The sequence below is a fragment of the Pyxicephalus adspersus genome, chromosome 8 (genome assembly GCF_032062135.1).
Source record: "Pyxicephalus adspersus chromosome 8, UCB_Pads_2.0, whole genome shotgun sequence".
Lineage (NCBI taxonomy): Eukaryota > Metazoa > Chordata > Amphibia > Anura > Pyxicephalidae > Pyxicephalus > Pyxicephalus adspersus.
The window spans coordinates 70,188,649-70,212,705 of record NC_092865.1 but is presented as its reverse complement, the minus strand read 5'-3'; the positions used below and the strand labels follow the sequence as shown (position 1 = coordinate 70,212,705).

The 24,057-nt window shown below is 36.8% G+C and overlaps 1 protein-coding gene across 2 annotated transcripts in view; it reads right to left on the bottom strand.

The window, feature by feature from the left end:
- The window catches only part of PRKCD (protein kinase C delta), a 59,590-nt gene that overhangs the window by 17,618 nt on the left and 17,915 nt on the right, over nucleotides 1-24,057 (bottom strand). Inside the window, exons 1-6 of one of the 2 annotated variants that reach the window (XM_072421084.1) lie at nucleotides 15,161-15,184; nucleotides 7,099-7,221; nucleotides 4,485-4,684; nucleotides 4,348-4,408; nucleotides 2,059-2,218; nucleotides 1,554-1,585 (exon numbers count right to left, since the gene is read on the bottom strand). In XM_072421084.1, the coding sequence (XP_072277185.1) occupies nucleotides 1,554-1,585; nucleotides 2,059-2,218; nucleotides 4,348-4,408; nucleotides 4,485-4,684; nucleotides 7,099-7,213 (568 nt within the window). In that variant the 5' untranslated portion in view covers nucleotides 7,214-7,221; nucleotides 15,161-15,184. Of the gene's footprint in view, nucleotides 1-1,553; nucleotides 1,586-2,058; nucleotides 2,219-4,347; nucleotides 4,409-4,484; nucleotides 4,685-7,098; nucleotides 7,222-15,160; nucleotides 15,185-24,057 lie in introns of those variants that run through there. The other variant, XM_072421083.1, reaches the window with a different exon arrangement.

Sequence of the window (24,057 nt, the reverse complement as noted above, 5' to 3'; positions counted from 1 at the left end):
TCACCGTGCTTTCAAAAGGGAGCTTTGAGTTTAAAATCCCACAAGAATGCACTATTGCAAAGGGATCCAGCGCATTCCTGCATGATTCCGAACTTTCAACCATGCCATCAGAAGGTTTCAAAAACTGGGGATGTGGTGTTTCCTTTTTTTTGTTTTTTTTTTTATTTTATTCATCATAGAAAATTAACTTTAAAAACAACAAATGGCAGTAATAGCCTGCACATGCAAAAGTTTGGTTCAATTGGGTAACTGTCATATTGTTATGATTAAGATATCAACTGGATATAATGGTAAACTGGATTATAAACTTAAGGGTCCAAAGTTTTTTCTGGATATTTAGGCTCAAAACCAAAAAAAGTCCAAAGCTTTTGGAAAATACTTTTCCAAACACAAATTGAACAGTTATTTTTGCATTTATATTTTAACATTTTGAACCGGCATTTAAAGCCTGTTATGATATATCAATTAGGGTAAGTAATGGGGTAAAGAACATTACTTAAAGTAAGAATTTTGTGATTGAGTATGGTAAGTTGGCTTGTAAGGGTGATATGTATCCAATGTTGGTCAGCTTCCTTTTAAGATGCTGATCAGAACATTACTCTGTTGGGTTTGAAGTTTGGGATGCAGAAGGTATTACCGGGGCCTGCAACCTGGCCAACAAATCCAGTACTTCACAGAAAACCGGACTCATTATAAAAGACCTGGGAAAACTTATTCTGTGTCTGTGCTGGGAATTCAGAAGACTCCGTGCCCAGTACTTTGCTGTGAACTTACAGACTGCTGTTGCTCTCTTTGAAGAGCATTAGGAGGACTCATTCAGATATGTGAATCTTTTTAGGCTTAGCCACAGCCTTCAGTTATGTGTGATAACTGAATAAAAATTACTTTGTTTCCATTTCTATGCATTTGAAGCAATCTGTATTTGTTGTGGGATCCAAATCCCTCAACAGACTGAGGTCTGGTATATTCCAGCCCTAAAGTTGCTATTTGAACAATGAGCAATACAACAAGCACCGAGAAGACACAAGATACACACAAGACAAGACATAAGAACTGCCACAGTATACCAACTGCACCTGCGAAAAGCATACAGACCAACAGCCTGGGGTAAAGGTTTTTGGCAGTTGGTGATCAGGCACTGAATTGGCTAAGCAAAGAGCAGTAAATGACCAAAAGCTCCACCTTGGGCTTAAGACAGGAGTGGTCACACGCAGAAAAAGATTTATTTATTCACTGACATCTATTTACTTCCCTCTAAGGTAACAGTTAATGAAAATACAAAAACCCCTAGGAGACAACCAAGCTGTTTAAGCCAAAATAATTACTGAACTCAGATCCTAAAAAACACAAAAAGTTCATCTTGAGTCATACAAACAAACCATTTGTCTATTTCGCTAGTCAGTAGTAAACCATTACCCATATTCTAAGACAAAGAATCAGATTTTAGAATTCTTTTGAAAATGTTTTTCTTAAAGGCAAATATTAAAAGGCAGACAAAGAAAAGTTTGTTGCAAGAAGACAGAAGTTATAAAATATCTAAGTACTAGACTTACGTCTGCATTTGTAACCTTGCTTGTTCAAGCCCCTGTAAAATAAAAACACAGTGAGTAGTGTGCGTTACTTTTTATCTAGAATAATTTACTTTCCTGACAGTAACAACTTTGCTTTAACCCCAAATGTATGATGAAATATCTGCTAGAAATCTTCACCTTTGAATGATCCAATATGTACTTATAGTTGATACATTACATTATTTACTAAAGAACTGAAGTTGGGGCAGCTGAGGATGGCATTGATGGGGACGGGTGCGCAATCATTTCCAAAAACAGACTAATATAAAATCATTTCCAAAAACAGACTAATATAAAATCAGGACATCCCCTGTACAGCGTATTCCAAAATTTACAGTCCTGACACCTTTAATTTTACTGGTCACATTACTATTTATAAACCCTAACAGAATCAGTTCATACAATTTTTTTTTATATAATGTTGTTGGTTAACAGAAGCAATTTGCAAATTTACTGATAGATGGTGTCAGATCAGGCCAACTCTTACCACACAAAGTCTTTGCACACAGAGCAAAACGTCGGCTGACCAAAAAATGTGGCAATGAATTCATGGTTTTTGATGTAGTGTATTTTAGCCTGTTTGATGGCGCCTCTCCTTCTGTTTATAGTCACCAGGCCCTCGTCTTCTCGTATAGACTGCTTGCAATCTGTTAGGACAGAACAGAAGAAGAAGTGAGAAAAATATCTACAGACGCATGTGTCATGGTAGACAAGAGCTACAGATAATCAGTGAAGACTGAAACTTCAGACATCAAGAAAAAACAAATAATGGTCATTAGTTTAGAAAGTGAATAAAGAAAATAGGAAAAGGGGTATACAATAATGGGAATAAACATTTTGCCTAGAACAGATATTTCTGAATATCAATGATAAACATGCAAAAATAGAACTGTAGCTGATAATAAATGTAAACCTCAAAAAGAAGCAAAATTATGCTCAAGACTACATAACCTAACCCAGCTCCAGGTCAGCCTCCTGCTCCTCTGATCAGCAGATACGCTCCATACACATGATGGAGAAGAGGGGTAAATTGCTACATAAGAAAAATGTTTAAGCAAAAGGCATGAAGATATTACTAAAATGTTGCAAGCAACATTTGTTTTTCTTTTTACAAACTAAACCTTATCAATAAATAGTAAATTTAACTATATACTGTACACAGCCAAAAGACAGGACAAAAAAAAACCAGCTTGAAGCAATTCTTCATTGTGAAACTCCGAGCTTCCCCAGAGCAAAGACATTCAGGTAGACAGTCCACTGACCCATCCGGGGAATAGATACAGCACCTTGCATGGTTAGAGATAAAGCGCCAACACAGCTATCCTGGGACTGTACTCGGCATAAACCAAACAGACTGAAGACCTGCTCTGTGTAACTGTGAAACTCAATGATGTATATGGGAGGAGAAAAGACACAAAGGGAGGGAGAGAGAAAAGTGCTTTAAGGGAAATACAAAAACAGAACAGAGAAGTAAAGGTGCACGTACAAAGAATAATTTTTATTTCTCGCATTCTTTCATATTAATACATGGGGTAGCCTAAACATTAAATAGTTTGTGATAAATTCAATTCAATATGCAATTTGAGTTAATGATGATGAGTTAATTAAAGTTTAGGAGCTTTAGGAGGGATCTCTTTGCAAACAATATTTAGATCTCCTGAATTGTATTGTAAGATAACAAGTACAATGCAAAACATGAAGGTTGCTAATGATGACCTGCTTCTGAAAATACTAAATGCCCGGCGGAGTTATGAAGCAAGTGAGCAGATTAGGAGTTCTGTTGTTACTTTGAAAAGTATATCACTGTACTTGTTCTATAACATATATATTTTATGTTAGTTCATTGACTGTTACCTGGCTATTGTTTAGAAGGTCATATTGAAAGTACTCCATCATTTATTTGGGGCTCTGATATTAAACATAACACAAGGCACCTGCATATAATCCCTTGAAAAATTTATTAGCAGCGACCCTTTCTGTGCCTATTATCTCTTCTTTCTACTTTAGGACAACCATGATTCTCATATTATCGCCGTAATGGTTTATAACAATGAACTACATTTTTTGTGATGGCTTAACTTGTATGGATAAAGCAATGGCTGATATAGGGGCATAACTGAGAAATTCAGAAGAGGGATACAAGGCTGGCAGATATTTTGTACAAACTTGTATCTTCCAAACAGCAACAGAGGTTACACCGTTGTTTAACGTTTGTGCTTTGTAAATACAATTTATTAATATTAATAAAAGAAATAGATTTTGAACACACTTCATCCTTGATTTCAATATGTGCAGAATTGTATGTAAATGTTTACATAAAGCTAAGTTACCAGTTTTGCCGTGACAGAAACAGTTTTTTGATTCTTGTATTTGGACAAAAACAGCTAATACTACTAATAATAAATATAATATAAGCAAACATAAGAATACAATTGTCTCAAAGGTTACAGATAACATTTTGGTGAAGATGACAGGTTTTTCACATCTGCAGCATAACAACATTTTTTTACATGCAAAATGATGGTTTGGCATTAAAGGTCAAACCAGGAAGTGCACCTTTCGCATTTCCAGAAATGAAATAGTCAATATGCCATGTCCTCCAACAACTTCACACCCAGCGCTTGGCCATGTGTGAGGTGTTAGATTTTCTGCTAAGAGAACACTCTGTTTATCTCAGAGGAGAAAGAACTGAGAACACAGTACCATATACCAAGTGGATAGCAGACAACAAAATACACTGAAATATAATTTATATTTAGGACTTTAGTAAACATACCCGTGTCCTCCAAAAAATATTGCACTGACATCAGCACTTTTGCTTGTGGCTGCAGGTCCAGCTGTGGATGACATGAAAAATTAGAAGCTACCCAAATTTAGAGAATATTACATTAATTGTTCATAGTGTCTGCTTACCCAAAACTCAGACTTGCCATTTCCCTTTTTGCAACGTTCAGCGAGCACAGACACCCCAACTGTGGCTTCAGAGAGGGGGTCCTCTGCTGCCTTCATCAGCACTATCTGGATAACACGGCCCTCATAGATGTGAGCATCGAATGTTGACTTCCAGTCTGGATACATCGTGGGCTTCTTCTGTACCAAGGTCTTTCCTCTCTCTGTAAAAAATACCAGGATGATAAATTATTATTTTTTTGTGACCCAGAAATCACTGAAAAATATGCTCTCAAATTCTAAAGAACTTTACTATACACCACAAAACAAGTAATACTGATGTAGCAATTGGATTGCCAGAGTTGCAACTACGACTGGGCCTCTTCACCAGGGTGACCTGCTTTCCTTCCCTAATAAGCAGTGTCAGTCACAGAGTATAAAAGAAGCCGAAGGAAATCAGTATTTGCCAGGCTGACAACCCTACCCTCTGCCACCTGTACACATGGGGATCAGAGATGTCACATAAATTAAAAGGAGGAAGCTCCACTAAAGATGGCTCAATGACGTTTTCTGTACTACCTTACTTTGGAGTATGTAATCATCACCATCAACGTGTTTTGCGTTTATTATTTCTACAACTGATTATTGCACTTGTTATTTATGTGGACATGACATTTTTACTGTATGTTATATTCATTTGTTGTTAAAAAACTTGTTATAACTAATAAAAAAGTATTGGAAACAAAAAGCGGCATATGTAAGGGACTGGAGGGAGCTATTAATTAATTAACATTAAAAAAATCTGTACTAGATTGGGGACATTACTAATATGATACAGTGATGATACATTAACATAGTTGCTGAAGATTTGGTTAGGATATGGACTTACCAAAATCTGAACATTGCTTTGTCTATTTATTTGAGCAGGATTACATCTTTACACGTGTAACACGGCATGGCCATGGCACTTATGTCTGTATACTCCTGGATAGCTAATGTATTCCTTCATGGAACGCAAACAGGGGAGCATGTGCAACTGGCTGTATGCATAAATACAGAGCTACAAATGTAAAGGACACTATCTCAATTTATGTCAACATCAGATATTATCACTTTTAAAGCCATTCTGGGATCTGAACATAAATACATAACCAAAGACATGATCAGGTTTGGGTACACATGGGCCTTCTGGCACTTTTTGGCCAAGTGGGGAGCCTGGCCAGGTTGGAATACACTCAGCCTGGCCATTTAAAGATTGTTTTCCAGGACATATCTTGGGAATTACAGACTCGTCACAAATATACATTTCCAGTATGTTCCTCATGGAATCAGGAAGGAATTATTTTCCCCTGTTGAAGCAAATTGTACCAGAGGTTTTTTTTTGCCCTTCTCTGAACCAACTATGCCTTATAGGGTTTTATATCTGGGATATGTTTATTTCCATAGTGGTTGAACTTGATGAACTTATGTCTTTTTTCAACCTAACCTACTATGTAGAGGTTAAGTTTGTTTACCCTATAAATTACTCATTATATATCCTGTGGGATCATTATTCCTTCCCTTTTTTGATTTCTTAGTTCCCCTCTCCTCTAGGATAACAGGCATTTTTTGGAGACCAGGCCTTTGTGAAAGGGGGATTTCCGGTTTGTCTTAAGTTTCTATAAACATTATTATATATGCCTTATAGCACTCTGTTTTGTGCAGGTATTCTTACACCTACAAATTAATTTCTTTTGTAGTGTGGTGGATGCCCACGTTTGAAAAAGAGGAGTTTTTTTCCAGGAAAAGTGTCATGCTAGAGAGGTGCAGAGCCTAAACCCCATGATAACAGTGGAATGTTGTTTTGCTGTTCTGAAACCTATGTATGAGAAAGAAAAAAAACAATATGAAATTCAAATATAAAAATACCCCTATGCTCCCTAAAATTGCCACACCATTATACCTTTTAGCAAAAGAATCCCGTTTTTACTATGTAACCTAAACAGTTAGATAGACTTGGTTCCACTTTCACTCACAGCTGTCACCTGTGTCAAATGAAAATGTGATGCACCCACAAACCAGAGAGACTTTGTCTGACTTACTATACTTACCATAAGTTGACCATACTTACCATAAATAAGCAACATGCTTTTTTCTTACTTAAAGCTCTCACTCTGAACAAGGTATGAAGCAGCCATGCATAACGGCTGCCACTAGCACTACTGTACTTTGTGTGTTTTAAGCAGAAGACATTACTTTTACAAAGGCAGTTAGAATAATATAGCAAGAAATAGGAGGTTGGAGACAAGTTTTTATTGCCTGTTATCCCAAAATGCAATTGTGCTTTAACTTAGACAGAATTCAAATTATGTACATGTAATGAAATACTGCATTCTAATAGTTGGTGGTCTGCGGTGGGTGATCCCTGTCCTCCGGGGAAATTACAGATCTGCCCTGGGAAGACTATAGATCTCTAAAGACACTTTGCTATTCCTGGATAAGGGGATGTTTGCCAAAATTAGAAAATAAATCACATCATCTACCACAACACATAGATGTGAAAGGTTTGGAAAAAAGCTTTGGGCGTTTAAGACGAGATATTATGAGACAAAAGAAGAATTGCTATGGCATGGCACTCACAAAATGTTTATTCACTCACCTGTACTGAGGGATTCCTTCACCTTTACTGCACAGAATGGCTGGCAAGGTTCTGACTGGCCTGGCATTGGGCCCAACTCAAAAGAGTTAAAGGAAATCCGCAGGAAAGGAGCCATGTTGCAACCTGAAACAGAAAAAGAAAATCATCTTTACTTTTCAGGAAAACAGGCATTGTAGAGATAACTTATTGAAATGTTAGTTTGTCCCATTTCCCCTTTGTCCTTTAAGCAGACACAGGAAAATGTTTCACACATCCATAGTTAAACAGAGAAGGACCAATATTGTGTCAGGTGATTGACACAGAATGAGAAACGGTTTACTCTGGACACAGTCCTAATGGAGAGATGAGTGCCTGTGTTAAATCTGCAAGAATAAAATGTTCACCGTTTATTTTACAGCTATGTAAACAGAACAGTAAAAGCCAAAAAAGCATTTACCCACATTATCACTTGCAGATCGTATTGATATCATATCTGTCGGTATAAACTATAACCACGGTGTAAAGCTCGACTGCGGAATACAATAAATTCAAACAGTAAACAAGCTGAATGAACTATGAGCACCTATGTATTTAGTGGCTTGTCTTAAAATCGGAATAAAGTTCCACAAGAATTTGTGACCAGGTAAGGCATAGGAAGCTTGGATACCTTGAGTTCCCCAACAAAATTTTCACTCTCACATATTGAAATTTCTGGTAACCTGACCTAATCTCTTGAGGAGCTACCTAATTAAATCCTAAGGCCCTTAAACTAACATGCATACAAAGAATAACTACATACTAAACATATATATATTGTTATTTGTACAATCTTAGCACTCAAAAGACTTCCAGGAGCCAGGTTACAACAACTTCCCCACAACACTGACATGACGAGACCATTAGGGAAGTCAAAGCTTACAGTGCCGACATATGCTGTTTTGTGTAATAGACAATATCTGCTTTTTAACCTAGGAAACTGTAAAGGAGAGCACTTAAATGCTTTGTAATATCTTCTTTGTAAGATCTTCTTTAAGATGTTTTTTAATTAGTTTATTTCTAAATATTTAAGCTTTTTTTTTTACCATGAACTCCAGCTAAAGTATGCTTGTTTAGTGAACTTTGAATGGTAAATTGTATTTGAGTGTGACTTTAGTAATATGTCTTAGGGCGGGGATGTCCAAACTTTTTGTAAAGAGGGCCAGACTTGGTGAGGTGAAAATGCGACGATTCAGCACGTACTGGGTGTGGGTGTGGTCTGCGCAGGTCCTGCACAGCACATGCCCACTGTGATGCGGTAGAGGATTCCATGTCCACACATGGGGACTCCTGTCCTGCCGATTATTGCCAACAAAACTGTAAATTTTTTATTGTTTCTGCTGAAAATCTAGAACATGTTATAGTATCCCTCAATGACGCTTAGAAAGTCCCCATTGATTGGATTTGTTGTTTCCCCAAGGATAGCTGGAGTTTACTACTACATAATAACACATCAAGTCGCTTTGCACTCATCCTCCTCCATCCGTAGAACATAATAGGTTGTTTCGCAAAAAGATGAGCAGTCCATTTGCATAGATTTATAGGCAACAATTATTGCAAGTGTGTAGCTTGCATATTGTAGTATCGTATTGTAGTACTTTAGTGTCCATTATTTTTTGGGACTTCAAAAATATGCGCAGTGTATTGGAGTAAGGATAAATTCATATAGAGTAGCTATCTATCTGACCCCTTTACTAATGGCCCCTGAATAAATTGGACCATACTCCACCTACCAGCTTCAATCTTACTAATCCCTAAGAACATTACTCTAGTGAAAATCCTCTTTTGAAAGAAAGTTACTTTCATTCATTCAGGGTGTAAGCGTTTGACCATAGAACAAGCTAGTGGTTTCCTTTAGCTTACTTCTGGGTATTGTAAGGGTTCAGGGGGTGAAACACATGCCAGTTACTCCATGACTAAAAGGAAACACACAGGATCAGAGTACAACATTGAGTGAATGACAGGAATGCCATACAGGGAAGGAGACCATAGAGAAATGTTCTGCAGAAGCTATAATTGTATGAGGCTGAATCGTACAGTAATTCTCCAAAAGTATTAAGAGGAAACAGGTGGTGTCCTTTAGTGAAAGTAGAGTTTGGAATTGTAAGGACATGAAGAAGAGAGATAAAGCATATTAGGCACTCTTATATACCAGGAAGTAAGCGGCTTTTTCCCCAAACGGAATTCAAGACAAAAAACACATTTCTGAGGGTAATACAACTGTTAAGTACAACTGACTTTACTTTTTGCATTGCACATAAACCAAGGGTATAAAACAATATGTGTGCAGAAACACTCCAGTGCTTGTCAGGAAACAATCATATTTCCTTATATACAAGGAAAACTAGTAACTGTAAAGCAATAAATAGAAATGTGAAAATAGCAATTAAACTTACTAATTAGAGAGTAACATCATTCCTTTAATACCAGAACTACAGAAGTGTACAAAGGAAATCTAGCAGATAGATAGATAGGTATCCGATGAGAAAACAAAAATAAGTATCTGATTGGTTCCTGTACTAAATGTCAGTCCAGAAAAATATGCATGTACCCCTTCCCCCATTACCTAATGTTAACCCATTGCAAAGTCTGTATCACCTATTGTAATCATGAAAAGCTAAATGTTATTATCTGATTCAGACCTGCTTGGCTAAGAGTCAAGTGAAATACTGAAAATTGTGTTCCTCTAAAAATGTTTGTCTGTAAAAGCCTGTGATCTCTTATGTTTCATAATGAATAAAGAAACAAACCCTTTGCATGTGTTATAAAGCTCTATAATGGCCAAATCTGAAATATACATCAGCGATTGTCAATCGGTGGTCCGCGACTCTGGCCGGTGCGCCCCCCAGCAGGGTCAGGAGAAAGACTGCACCGGCCAGAGGAGCAGACCATGTCCCCCGTATGGACACAACCCGCCCGCTCCCCCATCGCAGGCTCAGACCTGCCTTCTAAACATCCTGGGGGGGGAGGGGGCAGTAATTCTGGGCTGCAGCAGGGTCAGGAGAAAGACTGCACCGGCCAGAGCAGCAGACCATGTCCCCCGTATGGACACAACCCGCCCGCTCCCCCATCGCAGGCTCAGACCTGCCTTCTAAACATCCTGGGGGGGGAGGGGGCAGTAATTCTGGGCTGCGGACACAACTTTTGTCCCCCAGTAAGTTTATCAAGCAGGTCGGAGCCTGCTTGATAAACTGCGATGGGAGAGTGGGGGGTTCTGGTATCATGACGTCACTCTGGGGGAAGTTTCTTCTCCTTTTAGTGACACATGGCTCCACGTGCATGAGCGGTCCGGATTTCGTGTATTTAGTGGTCCATAAGTCCAAAAAGGTTGTCGACCACGGATATTGACAGGACAGATATTTTCAAACAGTAAAAGGTATCTATTAAAGTTTTGAGTCATACAGAAGGATACAGTTAGTAAATTGTGGACATGATTATGGACTTAGTAAAGTGCTGCAAAATATGTGGGCACTACATAAAAGGTAATAATTATATTAGACTTGCAGATTACTCTTTTAAATAAAATGTAGTTTTTTCTGTTTATTTAGTGATCTGGAATTCCCCAGGATATACACCTTTATATTGATCACCCTCATCTTGATTCAGTTATCATTCATTATATTATAAAAATTAGCACAAGGGGAATTATTAATAAAGCACTGAATCTGACATTCACTGGTGGAGAATCAATTACTGCCATTGAAAAACATGGATCTGGAAGATTCTCAGGGAATGTTTCAGTGAATGTTAGATTCACCGATTTTAAAATAGACCCAAGGTATGAAAAACGTTAAACATTCCTTTCATTAGCTATACTATTACCAAGAGATGACTTAGGATGATACAGTCTACAAAGCTCTACCTAGAGCATCTAATTTTTTATTTGCTTAGGAAATTGTTCCATTTTGTTTTGGAAATCAATCTGTAGCAATAATCAACACTACTATACTAACAGTAAAAGCTAATCATAGGAGCCCTAAACTTTCTATGCAGGCACAATATTCTATACACACAATGACAACAAGCAAACATCATCCAATTCTCACTAGACACACTGGCCTTTTCCTCAAAACAAGAATTGACGTGAAAAGTTCAAGAGTTGAAAGCAACCAACCACGGTGTGGACTGAGTGATATACCAGTGATCAGGACAAGTATAAAAATAGGATAGAAGACAAAATATCGGAAGGATGGTACAGACATTTAACCTCCCTGGAGGTAACGCCGAGTGTGACTTGGGGTAAAAGAGTTTCTAAAAGTGGTAACCCCGAGTCACAATCAGGGTAGGTAAACCTATGGAAGGTAAGTAAATACAGCACCTTACTGATCCGCCGGCGTCCCGCGCCGTCCATCGCCACAATCTTTGTCTTCTTTCTCCTTCCTCCGGCCGGCTTCCGCACCCGATGAGTCACCGCGGAGTTCCTGGTGACGTCAGTGCATGTGCACGTTGCTGGCAAAATACAAAATAACTGTATTGAATGCAATACATTGGATTTTTATGTGTAAAAGCAGTACATTGTTTTAAGAACTTTTATTTTACAGTATATATAATAGTATTAGTATAATGTGTATTTTTTTTTAAAAAATCTAATTTAAAAAAAAAAAATTTAAATATATAGATTTTTTAATTTATTCAATTTATTATTTTGACATGATTTTGTGTTTCAAACTTTATTATACTCATACTATTATATTATACTGTAAAATAAATTTTCATGACAAAACAATGTACCGCTTTTAGACATATAAAACCGGAAAGAAATAAACCGCTAGGGAGGTTAAAGATGTAACTATACAAAATAAGCATTTGTGAAAAAGTACAGCCATTGTTTGTGAATATTTAAAGTAAACTATTGCTTCCCATTACAAAACATATGTGATTTACAACCCAGATATTAGTGTAACTGCTTTAATAATTGAAATTCCTGATACATTGTTTATAAAATCTGTTTAAATGTTTTACAGAGAGATACAAAGTAATATTGTATTTAATATGGCTACTTTTGTATATACAGGAAGTCCCCGGGTTACATAAGAGATAGTGACTGTAGATTTGTTCTTAAATTGAATTTGTATGTAAGTCGGAACAGGTTCATTATTTTATTAAATACAATAAGGACAGATGTTTGTCTCATTATATTATTAAACAGTGTAGTGTCAGTTACTGTATAAAATCCTCACTGTGAGTTAATCACAAACAAAGCCAAAAAAATCTTTGTGGAACCTGGACATTCATTAAGTTCTGGAGCAAGCTGTGCTTTGATATGTAAAATTAAACAATTGCAGAGATTGTCTTAGTCATTAAAGAGTTACAAGAGCTTGCAGAAGAGCTCAGTCTTAGCTGTGTTTAGCAAAAGATTTCTTCTGCAAGTCATGCAAACTGCCTCCCTTCAAGCCTCTGTCCTTGCACAGGAACGAGCAGGGAAGCCCCGTCCGTATCTAGGAATTGTCCGTATGTCCTTAATCTGGGGACTACCTGTACTTGTTATTTTACTCTGCAGACTTAAGAGAGGAGTTTAAATATGCATGTGCTGAAAAGGGTGGTGAGCCTACTGCTTCCACATGCCAGTGAACCACTGCCTCAGGGAAGACCCTACTTGTAGCAATCCCCTGTAAGAATGAATGGGGGCAGCAGTGAGCGGTTCACTATCGCATATTGCAGCCCTCTGCAAACACTGCGTCTTTAAAGTGGAACTAATCATCTACCTGCCATTCCACCCCACTGCACACACACCCCCAACTAGACCCCCCCCTTTTATTGATGGAGTTTAATAGCTTTAATCCCCACCCCCCTTTTTTAATGATATAATGTATTGCAGTATCTAAGACAAACCACTCTCTACATTCTTCTCCTTCTTCCACCCTTTTCAAATGGAATTGTTTAAATGTTATATTGAATTTAGCGCTGCCCCGAATATTTTCACATTCATAAAGTTTTACCTTATGGTCACAAAGAAAAATAAAATTATCTGGTATGTCGGTTCTCTCCAGCAGGTGGCAGTGTATACATATCAAACACAATATCTTATTATATTGCATTACCCAAACTAAAAAATAAACAGGAATCTGTAAAATAGGAAAAAGCAAAAGTATTCTCTTTAATGTACAGCGCTGCCTAATATGTTGGCGCTATATAAATCCTGTTTATTAATAATAATATCTTTTTAGAAACAATAAAATATTACATGATACAAAGTTCATATTTCTTCCCCAGCACATACACTTCCTGGGGTCTCCAGCAGCCCCCCATGAGCCCCTAGAACAGTACGAATCTGCAGCACTGCATATGGAGTATACGGGACCACAAGAGACCAAGATGGCCGTTCTCCAACACCCAAATGTATTACCGGCCATACAGCCTAACTGTACTGCAGTAATAAAAACTATAGCTTCAATTGGGTTTTACAAATCACAACCAGAACATTAGTACCATACATAAATATGCATTATATTACATGAAACAATGTGTCAAAGCAGTTAAAGTCATGAACTATGGAAAATACAAGATATTAATATAAGTGCAATGTGCTAATATATTTGGCCCATAAGACAAATATTCTGTGTACTTCCTTTGCTTCCATACAGTGTTCAGTCCAGTCGGGCTTTAATTACTTTCAGATTTAGCAGGCTTAGACTTTCCAAGGAAACAATGCCCAAAGTAAAGGGACATACAATAACCCTCAGCCAGCTCTCTACAGATCAGACTGCTTCTACTTTGTCATTGGAATATAATAGTTATTCGGCTAACAAACCACTGTTTGCTTTTTGGGCTTTTATTTGTTTTTGTGTGTTCTGTACATAAAGAGTGAAACCAAAGCCCAGATGAAGCCGGGAATTACGTTTCATTAATAGCTGGGCTTCTGCCATTACAAACTAATCCACTTGTTTAATAAAAAGGAAATAAAGAAGCCTTGATTCTAACATTTTAATGCAGGGATATAATTTCTGGTAGCTCCCTGCTGCCATCCATTATAATAATAAATATTATCTTGTATTCATATAGTGCTGACCAGGTCTTACTTTCATCCATAGATTGCAATTTTCAGTGAATAGCTGCGGAATGGGAATTCAGTTTGTACATACAAGTATTTTAGCTTCATCACATTTACTGATTATCTGGTATTGTGTCAATGGTTAATAGATATAGAGAAGCCACATCACAATGACTTGTTCAACTTATGTAAGAAAAAAACTTTTGTAGTGGCAAAAGACAAGCCCTAATTTTAAAAGTAAGTATTTTTTAAATTTTCATATCATTGAAAACAATATATATTAATTATATACACACTTCTGTACTTTTTGGCTTGATAGCACGCTTTGTTTGTTTCTCAACGCGTTTCACACATACAAGTCAATTTTACACACACACTAATTTATATATATATATATATACACATATACATACACAGCGCTGTGTAATTTAGTGGTGCTTTATAAATCTTATTATTAATAATAATAGTAACAAGAGCAATTAAAACATTTAAAACACAGTAAGAGTTGTTCTCTTTAAAGCTCAAGAACGTGTTTCCCACAAACATCCTGATGTGGACCGGCTCATTGGAAAGCATGGGAATTGCAAACATGGGAAGTTAAACACTGCGTTTAAACGCTGGGGAAACGGTTCGTGTAGACTAAGCCCAATCTAATTTAAATTACCTTTTAATTTCTTTCTGTAGCCACTGTAATTTAAAAAAAAAAAAAAACATAACATATTTATATGTAACATGGTCAATAGCAGATGGAAATGTAATTTCCTGATTGTGTTGCTCACTGATTTTCTCAGATGTCTACACTAAAGAAATATAAAATCCAGGCATCTGCTGCAATAGGAACTTTAGCTTTGATCTAAAGGGGTGCAAACACTGCAACATTCTTATTCAGAATACACCGAGCGTGCACCAGGTGAATAATGAAGCGGACATTCTCATTCAGGAAGTTTTGTAAGGGAATGGTGAAACAGTTTTTTCTTCAGAAGACAATCTGTAATCTGCAACTGTTTGATATAATCTTGCAAAATACAAATATCACCCAAATACTCCCTTATGCACCTTAACTTGATGGGGGGGTGAATGCTGCATCACTGCTACTGAATTCAATGCAGAGCTGTCCATCGTAGGCCGAGCCTTGCAGTGGGATAAGAAGACGATGAAGGATGCTTTGAGAATTGTCATTGTAGATTCACATGTTTGTAATCTGTAGCTGACCCCATGTCCATTGCTTTCATAGTTGGCACAAATGACTATAATGGGAATCATAGGAAGTCGTTAAGTGTTACAAGTTACTTAAGAGTTACCATTTATGTGATTTAGCTTCCAACATACAACACGACAGGTCTACACATCAGCACAGTTGTGTTATATCTGTAACAATTAGGATGCAATTCACTATATAGGCACCACAATGGCAGAACACGTCCCCATAATGCATGCTTTATCACACGTTACCATAGTACATAGGTCTCGCAGGGCCCTTCGTGAAACCATGCTGTGCTCATTTTTGTGAATTCCACCTTCATCAAGCTACAAAATTCTACAATAAATAGTTAACGTATGATGTTTATTTTTACATTAGGGAGATTTGCAATCATATGCAAAAAAGTTTGTGACAATTTTTGTGACAGAAGTTTCAGGGCAAACCCCCCCCCCCCAAAAAAAAAAAAAAAAAACTGAAACAGTACATACAATTATTCAGAAAGAAATTTGGTATTACAATTGTCAGTAAGCTAATATTTTTCTCTAACTATCTAAAATGTAAATGCCATTTCTTTGCAATCATGCCAACATACGTTTATAGTTTGTACACTGAACAGACTCCAGACATCTAATTTCCTGCATACAATATTAGCCAACTGCTTTTTCTCTTGTTTCTACATTGCCACACATAGTTACATAAGATGAGTCTTAAAAATTCTGACTCCATTCAGTTTCAGTACGCTATTAAATCAGCCTTACTCAGTATTTACCCAGTAGATGCAAGAAGTAGTACAAGAAACTGTCAGAAATCTTAGAAATATGCAGATCACTAACAGAGGGTTTATTGGCTCACAAAGTCGTCTTTTACATTATAGTTACTTTTTATTTGGGCAATGGAAAACGAATAATACATGAATAAAATGGGGCATATGAACTCTTAGGTGTGCAGAGTTGCCCCATAGGATTGTAACCAACATGTTTAACATGAAATAAGGAGTGCTACAAGGATATCCCAGTTATCTTATCACGTTCTTGATAAACCTGGGAAAGTTATTTAATGGAAAAAAAACATCACAACTATGCACCATGAACAATGTTTAGTGACCCATGTAATATCATATCTTCCTAGAGTCATTCTCAACCTTTACACCATGAGGGAATCTTTTTGAAGTAACTTTCAGGTCTTAGGCTGCATAGACACGTGCAATAAATTAAACGACTGCACGATGTATGAACAAGCGTTGTACATACAGCACCGTTCTGCTTTATGGAGAGGGGAGAAGGACGGAGCTGCACCCAGCTGTGCTCTCTCCCCTTCACTTTTATTGCAATCATTCGTTGTCTATGGATCAGCCAGGACGGATTCATGAACGACAAGCGCTGTACACATGCCAGATTCTCATCCAATATCAGCCCTGAGGCCATTATCAGTAGATGTATAGGTGAAAAGTCACGATGGTGGTTTTGCAGTAGCGTGCACCTCCTTATAAATTGCATGTTGATGGAGAGTCAGATTTTTTTGTACTAAACTACATCTGGAGATCTGATTTTATTCCTAAATTTTGAGACTTCAAACAGAGATAGGCATGAGAAAAGTTCAAGGGGCTACATAGTTTGTATATATAACAATTGCTGCCAATGTGCCCTTGGTTATATAATAGTTTTTTTCTAAAATATGAAATGATAACTTCATGACTATAGTTTAACTGTTTAGTATTAATCTGTTAGTAAGTCTATGACAGGCTTAAGAGGGTTTTTACTTTGATCGATATGAAATATATATTCAGTATATTCAGTAATAAATATATATTCATATTCAGTATATTCAGTAACACTAATTAGATATGACTACATTGATTGGCCCCCTCTCTTTGTGCTCTAGTCCCTTTTGAAACAAATCATCCACTTAACATTGGAAGACCTATGAATAAAGAAAATTACTAGTTTGGAAATGATTGCATTAATAAGTGGAAATATATGTTAAAACCCAAAAATGGGGATTAATTAGTTAATTGATAGTGTCTGATGCACACTCACAGATAGAGGTGTGGTAATGAAGGGTTTCAAGATCCTCACTTGTTTATCTTGTCACTAATGTGTGAAAATGCAATCAAAGTAAGCTGTAAAAGTTAATTAGCCTCTTTCATTTTAATCTGAAGCCTGTACCAACCTGATATAGGATACCTGCATTGATTGATCCTGCGACTCATTTATCCAGAAAATAGACATCTCTATTGATAGCAGTAACTGCTCTACATGTCAATACAATATTTGCATGAAGATAATGCTGAGATGTTATAATGAGTATGTAAATATCTGTATTCAATAGGCTAATGAACTCCTGATGAAGCAGACTTTGTTCTGAGAAACGCATCGATATATCATTAGCCTATTCATTATGTACTAACCTCTGGATTTAATATGTACCAACTTTTGGATTTTTGTGATGTTTTAACCAGGTTTTATGATATATAAATAAATAAATCGTTGGATTATATCTAAATATATTGTTTAAGGTGTTCAAATATTATATCCTTTAAAAGTCCCAAGGCCAATGACCCAGCCAAAACAAAGTGTCTTGCATGTTAGATTGAAAGGAATGTGGCATATTCCAGCCATTTGCATTATTCTAAACGAGCTGAGGGAGCCGATTCCACATTTTCACAGACCTTACAGTGAAGAATCCCTTCCTTATCCAGAGCTTAAACTTCTTTTCCTCCAGACGCAAAGAGTGCCGTCTTGTTCTTTGTAATGATCTCAAAGTGAATATTGGGGAAGAGAGTTCTCTATATGGACCATTTATATATTTATACAGAGTGATCATACAAGGGTGGTACAAGGGCTTTTTGTATCCGCATCTCTCTTTCCATACAATTAGAGTTTCCAGCAGCTTAAGAGCAGGCAGAAACAAATTAGAAGAACCTTGGAATGAGTCAGAATTTATTGCTCCATAAATGATATAATTTGCCTGTATATGACCTTTAATATCATGACATTCTCCATGTTATTGCTATTATTTTGTCAGTGATGAGATTAATGGACTGGAAGGCATAGATTCGGTTCTTAGAAAACACTTCTCACCTATTCCATAACAGCAGTTTCATTTTTGGGTGTTCACAAAAACATATTTTTAATAACAAAGATTGTGAAAGTAATTATTCCTGTTACGGATGCGTCATGCAAGTCAGCTGTATTTCAATGGACATATTAACGGTGAGCCCTTTCCTGTGCTTTCTTTTTTTTAATCTAGTAACAATAACAAAAGCAACTACAGTTGATCTTCATTCTGAACTCCAGACAATGATATATACACTGGTAAATTACAAATACATTACCAGTTTTATCTTAGAAAACATAACTTATCAGTACGGATAAACTTGTGATCCTGAAGCTTCTGCCAAACAGCACAGTGACCACACCTTACTACATATAAACAATAGGACTTAGACAGCTACCTGATCCAAGCCCAGCCATTGGACAATGTCAGGGAAGTGGAACACTGATGAGGTCATTGATCTATGATCTCCTCCAGTACACATCCTCAAACTGTAAAATGAAAGGACATGCAAAGTGACAAACTGATTGTCTGAAAGTGTCTACTAGATCTATTCCAGTATAATTATTGTTATTATTGGGAGACTGCTAGTAGGACAGATCCAGGTATTTCAACAATTTATGTAAAAAAAAATGTACAGAAAAAGCAATGATTTTGGTAACAGATGCATCACCGGATATTTTATCCCCAGAAATTTCCTTCTGTAGGATCCTGACACCAGTGCTGCATATAGCAGAATGGTGAATGTGCCACCTCTTTTATCTGTCCGCTCCTGAAGTATTATACTGTACCAAGAACAGGGTAAGAAGCATATGACATCAAGAGATATGTTTGACACAACTAAAATTTGTGCATCTTTCAGCTATGAGGAGAGATCAGCTGAACTGAATCTATTCTCCCTTGAGAAGAGACGTATAAGGGGGGATATGATCACCCTGTAAAAATATATAAATGGTCCATATAGAGAACTCTCTTCCCCATTATTCACTTTGAGATCATTACAAAGAACAAGAGGGCACTCCTTGCGCCTGGAGGAAAAGAAGTTTAATCTCCGGATAAGGAAGGGATTCTTCACTGTAAGGTCTGTGAAAATGTGGAATCGGCTCCATCAGGAAGTAGTTTCAGCAACTACTATAGCTTGCTTTAAGAAAAAGCTGGATGAGTTCTAGAAGCACAGAATATAACTGGGGATTAAGGATTTAAAGTAAAGATAACAGAGACTGTTGATCCAGGGAACATCCGATTGCCTCATGGAATCAGGAAGGAATTTTTTCCCCTGTTGAAGCAAATTGTACCAGGGAATTTTTGCCTTCCTCTGGACCAACTGTGTCTTATAGGGTTTTATATCTGGGATATGTTTATTTCCCTAGTAATTTAACTTGATGGACTTATGTCTTTTTTTCAACCTGACAATATGTAATGATCTTTTACAGAAATGTAAGCATGTTTCCCTGTAAATAAAATACAACAGTACATGTAATATCCATTTGCTAGGGATCACTCTGAAGAACCCTTATTGTTATAATATACCATGGTATTCGTAGAATTCAAAAGCATATCAAATATTTTAAAATAACTAATGTCATACAATGAGGTGATGATATGGAAACAATAGTTCCTAATAGCTGGTGCTTGGCACACTAGAGAGAACTTTTTCTCCATTATTTCTATTTCCTCTCAGATTTATTGGTGGCCCAGAACCACTTCCTATTTTCCTGATACCCAGTGCTTTCCTATCCCCACATGGTGTATTGTTGACTACCTGGGCAGTTTTTTTTTTTTTATTCCATCATAAATACCCGTTGACATGGAAAGACTTCTAACAAGTACCTAAGGTGTATTTAAATATTTTCCAAGCAGAAGTACCCTTTAAACACATCAGGAGTGGCTCTAGCACCAATGTAAAGTCATGCCAATGTAAAATATGTGTATTTATTAAGCCTATTCCTAATAATGATCTGCATAAAGAACAGATTACATTTTAGGAACAATTAATGTGGAAAGCCAAAAAATCCTAGGGGCATGTGTAGGCAATTAATTTGTAAGCAGGCTTATCAGACTGCGCACATTACAAAAAGTAAAAATAAAAAGGTCATAAATCTCATTACATAAAAAATAATTGATGTGTTCACATGGAGATCATCTGTGATGCTTTGCAACAAGAACATTGCTAAAACTCCCTGAACTGGGAGAAGCATTCATACAGCAGCTTGAGTGAACTACAGATCCAGGTTTATAGTAGTTTATATCATTGCAGGAGTAGAGATGGGATGAGGGTTATTCACATCAATTTTAAAGTAAACAAAAAATTGCAGGAAAGTTTATATCTCCTCTCGTACATTGGGACAGAAAGCTCTGGAAAACAACAATATCTTTATATGAGTCTAACTTGGGTATATTTTATAAAGCCTTCAAGGTGCCATTCAATGTGAATACTACAACAATTCATTGACACAAGTATGGCATATTACTATATTCTAATGGTTATGGAGTTATAATTTTTGCATATTTATTATTAGCAAAGCAAAACTCCCAAATCCACTGTGGAGTAGGCACCTTTCAAAACAAAGTAATTATAGCCAGCGATAAAAATCCCTATAGAGAAACTACAACACTGAATATAAAGGACTTTTTGGTATTCATGCATCAACAATTCTATATATCAGTACTATCAATGTTGGATTTCTCTTATGTATTTTTAGTTTTTGCTAGCTCTACATTTCATTCTTTTTGATCTAGTGCAAAGTACAGCCTTTCACCAGCACAGCACTGCCTGCATCGGACAACAGATGTCTACCAGACCTACAGTATGTGGAAGAGACCAGATTTTGTAAAGGTAAGCCAGCACAAACAAATACAAACTCAACTCTGTAAGTGACTGTTACTATAATATATCAAAATGGTACTGAACTCTGAAACCTGTGCCCCTAAAAAAGCAAGAACAGGGCAAAGAAAATGGCTCCAGTATCGTTGTGGTCTTCACACAGAAGATCCTTCCTGAATACCAACCTAAAGTGGACCTAAACTCTAAACTTTTACTTTACATAAAAGAGTAGACATTTTATATAAAGTAAAAATTGCTCTTTTTTTGCAGCACCTTCCCTTTCTGTCTTGATTGCCACGGCAAAACCTACGTCACGCATTCCGGAAGGCTCCTGGCTACTCAATCTTCACATGCCCAACATAAGAGCCTTTTCTTTAATCGGGGAAAAATGCAGATCTCACTGCGCACCCCATCTGTGCAAGATTGGGTGACATGAAGAAAAAGTAAGACCAAAGAGAACGGCAGCACCCAGTTCTTCCTCTAATCCGAGCTGAAGGAGGATATCTGAATGACACAGGACCGAGGGAAGAAGCCTCTAGATGGATCGATGGATCTCTGGGATTAAAGGTGGTATTTTTTATTTTTGGTGTAGTTCTGCTTTAACATTCTTTGTTCTACACAGTGTCTTCGTAGAGCGAAAGCCATTTTGGTAGAGGCAGGGCTTTGCTTCCTCATGTCAAGTCTTGAAACATCACAGAAGTTACATCAAAGCTCACTCAAAATTGTCCAAGAATAAATCTTACACTGCAAATATATAGCTCTGATGCTGTATTCACAAGAGTACAAAGAAACCTTTACATCTATGAAGCACAGAGCTATTTTCAGGAAGAACGTAAGACAATGAGGTATGGAGTAGGCACAAATAACACCTGTGGGTGTTCCCTATATAATATTAAAATCTTCACTTTAACTCTGGTTCAAACACATTTTTTTTTAACTAGAATACGGTAGTATTTCCCGAAAAAGTTTTTTTAGGCTGAGTGGGAAAAAGCTGTAGGTGGGTGGCAACCCCTGTACTGCAATTGTACAGTAACCACCCAAAAAAAACTGGAAGTAACTGAAAAGTGCCGAGTGGGACACCTGGCTAAAAGGGGCTGGGGAGAACATGGATACAATGAGTAACAAATCAAACTTTCTAGGGATCAACAAACCTATACAGTACATTATAAAATGATTACTGGGCCAAAAATCATATACTCTACTATATTAAAGAGCCAGAGTAGAAAAAGTAACAATTACCAGGTAGAGAATCTGTGAAATTAATATAAGCTAATAATAATTGGCAATAGTAAAACAACACAAAATCTTTGAATTTCTATAACCCAAAGTGCTGTCTTCCAGTGGACAAAACTGAATGATAAATTTTAAATACAGAGTGACTAAAAAAGGTTTTGGGAATTTTCTGTACTGTGGCTATGATAATTAGCCTTTTTAGTTGGTGGTAAGTACAATTTGTACGACTAAAAGAAGTGAGCTTTACAACAATATTCTTCTCAATAATCTGACAGGAGCACAAAGTAAAATGTGAAAAAAACTATTAAGGAGTTAAAAAGGTTAAGAAAGAGTTTTAACATTCTTAGGACATGGTCTGCAGTCAGGCATGTTTCCTTTGTTATCAAATAGGAGGCAATTAGCTGAGATTTTCCTTCCTGAATTGTCCTCCAAGGATATACTTGGATACAGTGCCGGAAGTGCTAGAGTAAATAATTTCACGAACTAGTGCAACAGAGCCTCTGAAATTTTATGCATGAGTAAACTTTACTGCCAGTCCGTCTTACAGAGTAATGCATAAATACGTCTCAACAAATTGATCTTACAAAAGACAAATGAATCTCAATATAGCCAACGGTAAAAATCTAAATCCTTATAATACTTTTCCTAGATGACCTGCCACTAAAGTCATTGTCTTGGCCAAAGTGATGTTCTAGTATCAGGTGACTAAGTATTTCTGACATACACATTGGATCTATATATGTCTGACTACACCTGTAAGATCCCTCCTAGGGTTTAACCTGAGCGTTTAAAAACCCATGCATTCCAATAGGCTATTCTACACCAGGGCATTTCCTCGTTTTTCAGCGTTATAGATAATGTTCCTTGCAAAGTTTTAAAAATTAAATCGCGGGTAACAAGTCTAATTATTTCATTGGGGGCATTTTCCAGCATTTGTAAATGATTGAAAACATAATTGCGGTAAAAATGCAGTAAAACGCGGCATAGACATGTTCTAGTAGTTTAAAGGCAAGCTGAATTTCAAACATGGCCTCATGGTAAAATGCTGGGGAAACTGTCCGTGTAGACCCAGCTTTATTTAAAGTTAGTGTAAAAAGGCAAATCACTAAAGTTAGTATTTTTGGATGCAAATCCATCAGTGCAAGTGGAAGGATTAGAGGTGGCTGCTCCTGGCTCATATGAGAGTAGTATAGATAACAAATGTTGTTTAGTTTTAGTGCTTAGCAATTTCTGAACTTTGTGAATAATTCAGTATATTGTGAGTTTTTGGATTATGAGTGATCATAAGGTGGGAACTTATTTGATTATTTGTTTATATGTGTTTAAATATATGTTTTTGCTGGATTGTGTTAAAAATTTACATTGCCTATTGTAGTTATAGATGCGAATACAGTTTTCCCTAATCCACTGTCATATAATATGCTGGGTTTCAAGTCTTCTTTTAGACTGTTGATAAAGAGGTTCCTTTAGAATGATGTCCCTCTCACTGCCTGATAGGTATATTTCCTATTGTCTGTCCAGCATTGAAATCTTCTCAAGCTCCACATGACTGCAGTCATAAGATAACATGAAAAAGGTACCAAGATCCATGCAACTGCGTCATTGGCTTTTGCCCTCTGTGAAGCAGATGCATAGTTTGTT